At 39.2% G+C, this 4,291-nt stretch overlaps 1 protein-coding gene across 1 annotated transcript; it reads left to right on the top strand.

Moving 5' to 3' along the window:
- Positions 1-1,457: 1,457 nt before the first annotated feature.
- On the top strand, positions 1,458-2,841 carry LOC114556084 (ecto-ADP-ribosyltransferase 4-like). The gene is made up of 2 exons (XM_028578930.1): positions 1,458-1,597; positions 1,694-2,841. Exons 1-2 carry the CDS (start codon positions 1,532-1,534, stop codon positions 2,429-2,431), a joined length of 804 nt encoding a protein of 267 aa, XP_028434731.1. The 5' UTR covers positions 1,458-1,531; the 3' UTR covers positions 2,432-2,841.
- The last annotated feature ends 1,450 nt before the right edge of the window (positions 2,842-4,291 follow it).

Genomic DNA, 4,291 nt, shown 5'->3' with positions numbered 1-4,291 from the left:
AGTGATAGGCTATATTATTGGCAATGAATAAAGAGCTGTGGATAGCTTGCTAGGTTAACTATTTCTTCTATTTTGCTCCTTCACTCTAGCTAGACTATTGTTTTCTTTAGCGACCCAAAATATCCCCTTTCCTTTACCTCAAGTACCTCTATATCACTCACTAGGCCTAAGTGTAATCAATCTTCCTTTATTCATCTGCGTGTGTATCGGTGTGTGTGTGTGCGTGTGTGTGTATGTGTGTGTGTGTGAGAGAGTGTACCTGTTTTACTATATTCGTGGGGTCCAAAAACCAGAGACTACAGTATACTTGTGGGGTCTGCACAGCCTTGTGGGGACCAAAATGCTGGACCCCACAAGGTTAAAGGGCTGTTTGAGGGTTAAGACTTGGTTTTAGGATTAGGGATAGAATTAGGTTATGGTTAGGGTGAGTGTAAGGGTTAAGGTTAGGCATTTAGTTGTGATGGTTAAGGTTAGGGTAAGGGGCTAGGGAATGCATTATGTCAATGATGGGTCGCCACAAAGATAGTAAAACAAACATATGTGTGTGTATGTGTGTGTGTGTGTGTGTGTGTGTGTGTGTGTGTGTGTGTGAGAATGCAGTAGCGAGTTCAGAACAAAGTAGCGACAAGACAATCCTCCAGTTATTTGCAACACTCCCTTAAGCTGCCAGTTTGCGGTGCATGATCTTGATGGCACAACTACTCTTTGTACTTCCGACTTTTTTCGGCTATTTTGTAGCTGGATATATATAATTTGCTGCGTCTAAATATGAATGGGGATACGGTTAGTGATAATGAGATGCTTGATACATTTGCAGAATATTTGATTCTCTGCTTTGTTTTAATGTTGCTTGGCTCTCTTTATAACTAACTCTCTACCTCGCTCGTCCACGTGTAAGTGGGCGCTCGTTGAGCCTCTAATTTCGACCAGCTGACAGTTGTAAAATGGAATTAAAACATACACACTACACACCGACACACACAGATGAATGGTGAAGGAATATTGATTCACCCTAGTTAGATACAGAGTGCACGGTAAAAAAAATGTATTATTTAGGGAGGCTTAGGAACATTTTAGGGTAGCTTCAGCACCCCTAAAATAGGCCTAACGACATCCCTGCTTTTACTGCTGTAACAGATCTAAATACTTGTTCAATGTTTACCTGCACTTCACTGGAAACTCTTTTGGAAGCTGCTTTTTGAGAGATACGAGCCTACTTTCATCTTCACAAAGTAAGACATTATTAGGAGGAGGAGTCTTTTTGGTTCTCTTTCGTCACAGAGTTGTGAAGCCATTACTTTCCCATTTTTGGTCATGTCTATCTTCGACAACCACCTCTTCCTTATCAAAGGACATTAATAACCTGTTTTACTGTATCTCACACCCACTTTTTAACTTCCTTAAATGCTTCTTAAGTATACTGTACCCAGACCATGTTGTTCCATAGACGGGTCTTTCTGCTCGACTCAACAAGTTGTCAGAGATTATTTTATCTAACAGCTGTGTCTGCAGGTTTCTGCTTTGGTGGAAGATGGCAATGATGGTTGTTTTGGCAGCAGTGCTTCTCACTTATGGAGTCTCAACAGGAATTGCAATGGTAGGGTTGCTTCATTGTTACTGCTGTGCACTAACATCTGTAAGATGACCAGAAAACAAGATTAATGTTCTCAAAATGTCTTTTATTTCTTTGAAGGAGGCCGGTAAATCTGGTGCTGTAGCTGGGAACAACAGTGTGCTTCCACTGGACATGGCTGAAAACTCTGTTGACGACATGTACTTTGGGTGCAAAAAACAAATGAAGAAGAGGGTAACAAAAGACCTGGAGAATGAGAAGAACAACAACCCAAACTTCACAAGGGTCTGGGACAGATCAGAGAACGAAGTACACTGGCCAATTTGGAAAAAAGTACTGACAAAAAACCAGGTTGTAGCTATCCGTACTTACACTGACGAAGATGTGTATGGAGATTTCAACGCTGCAGTTCGAACCCAGGGACCTTGGTACAACGACACATTCGGGTATCATGCATTTCACTTTCTCCTGACTACTGCCATTCAAGATATAGGAGCCAAAAAGAAAAAACAATGTCTCACTGGCTACCGTAAAGTTGACAAGTACTTTAGCGACAATGTTGAAAACAAATCAATTCGCTTTGGCTCTTTCACCTCAGCCTCACAGCATGATTACCTCAATGCAAAGAAATTTGGAAACAAGTCATGCTTTGAGATTTTCACGTGCATGGGAGCAGATATCTCCCGCTATTCTAAATTGAAATATGAAGCAGAAGTGCTGATTCCTCCCTATGAAGTCTTTAAAGTCGTAAAGATAGAGAAGAGGTCAATGCAGCCAGATCTTCCATGTGAGGTGGTCTATAAAGTGAATAGTACAGGCTATGTTTCCAAGTTGAATTGTGATCTTTTTCCAAAGTAAACACTTTCACGTTTTACATACAGTTAACAAAAAATGTAAAAGTTAGGACGCACCATTTTAAGTACTGCAAATGATCTGTAATCAAGATTAATGTGAATGTGGATTTATTTGTTAACAATGACTTTGAATTTCTTGACAATCTCAAATTGAGGTGTAGATTTTCTACTGTGCAACAAGTGTTTAAGAGAAATAAACACTAGCTGCATAAAAATGAACCCTTACAATTGTGTCATTGTTAATCTGGATCAGTATGAAAATGTTTAAATGAATAACAAGAATTTAAATGTTGTAATACATTGTATTATTGCCAATATCATCTGTATTTAAATTGGATGCATAACCTGTCCTATATACAAAGTTACTGTATGAAAACTGTCTAAAAAATAATTAAACACACTCGTGTTTCCCAAGTTGTGCATGTTTATTGGATGTTTAAACACCTCGGTGTCTAACAGCCAAAACAGGAGAAGCTCTGAGTTCATCAACAAGTTCTCATGTTGATGAGTCTCCTGTCCCAAAGCTTGGTTGTGTCCAGTCAGATTTCTGAGAGGACTGTCTATATGTTTGAATGGTCTTTGATGCTTTTAGGTTGGAGGAAGTCCTCTTTACAAATCAATTATATTTAGTTTTGTACATGGAGAGCAAATATAGTTTGAGATGCTGCGCGCAAAAAGAAATAAACTCATATGAAAGACTCTGACTGTAAAAAGACGGATGGAGCCAGAACACATGACATTTAAACACTAAAACATATTTAATATTTAACTGCACTTTGCTGGAAACTGTTTGTGCATTTAAAACAGCTTTAAAGAGATTATTGGTAAGGTTGCATATCATTGTATGTGTTCAGTTCAAGCTTTTCTCAACAGGAGAAGACTTGTTGTCTCTCTTACATGGAGCGCTGCAAATTAGCTTTGAATTTAAATGTGATTGTAATGTGTACGCTAAGCTTGCAGAACTGTGAATATAAGACCTCATGGTCACTGTCATGAACCAGCTCACAGATCTGAAAAAATAAAGGAAACCACACAGAATTAAGAAGTGTTATTTTCATGAGTGATGTGTTAAAGATGTGAGTGGTGGATGAACAGGCAGATGAACTCAGGCTGAGCAGCTGAGGTCTGTGTTGTGAGGAAGTTGCTCCATAAGTGACAACCAACAGAACATCAAATGTGTATTATTCCTGTTGTGAGGACATACATTTGTTCACAGTAATATTGTGGAGACTCGCCTTTCTTTTGGGGACAAAAAGCAAGTGGGTTAGAATCTAAATTTTCTATGAAATTACAACTCAGGTCATTAAAAACAACTTACAATTTCACTCTGTATCACTCACTACGTGTAATCAATCTTTCTTCATTCATCTGCGTGTGTATCGGTGTGTGTGTGTGTGTGTGTGTGTGTGTGTGTGTGTGTGTGTGTGTGTGTGTGTGTGTGTGTGTGTGTGTGTGTGTGTGTGTGTGTGTGTTTTAATGCTTGGCTCTCTTTATAGCTAACTCTCTACCTCGCTCGTCCACATACCGTTACCGTACAAGTGGGCGCTCGTTGAGCCTCTAATTTCGACCAGCTGACAGTTGTAAAATAGAATTAAAACATACACACTACACACCGACACACACAGATGAATGGGGAAGGAAGATTGATTCACCCTAGTTAGATACAGAGTGCACTGTAAAAAAAAAAAAAATCTAATTATTATTGTTGTTCTTATTATTATTTAGGGGGGCTTAGGAAATATTTTAGGGTAGCTTCAGCACCCCTAAAATAGGCCTAACGACGTCCCTGCTTTTACTGCTGTAACAGATCTGAATACTTGTTCAATGTTTACCTGCACTTCACTGGAAACTGTTTTGGAAGCTG

Source organism: Perca flavescens, chromosome 5 (assembly GCF_004354835.1).
Source record: "Perca flavescens isolate YP-PL-M2 chromosome 5, PFLA_1.0, whole genome shotgun sequence".
NCBI classification, from domain to species: domain Eukaryota; kingdom Metazoa; phylum Chordata; class Actinopteri; order Perciformes; family Percidae; genus Perca; species Perca flavescens.
This window is presented reverse-complemented; position numbering and strand designations above follow the sequence as displayed.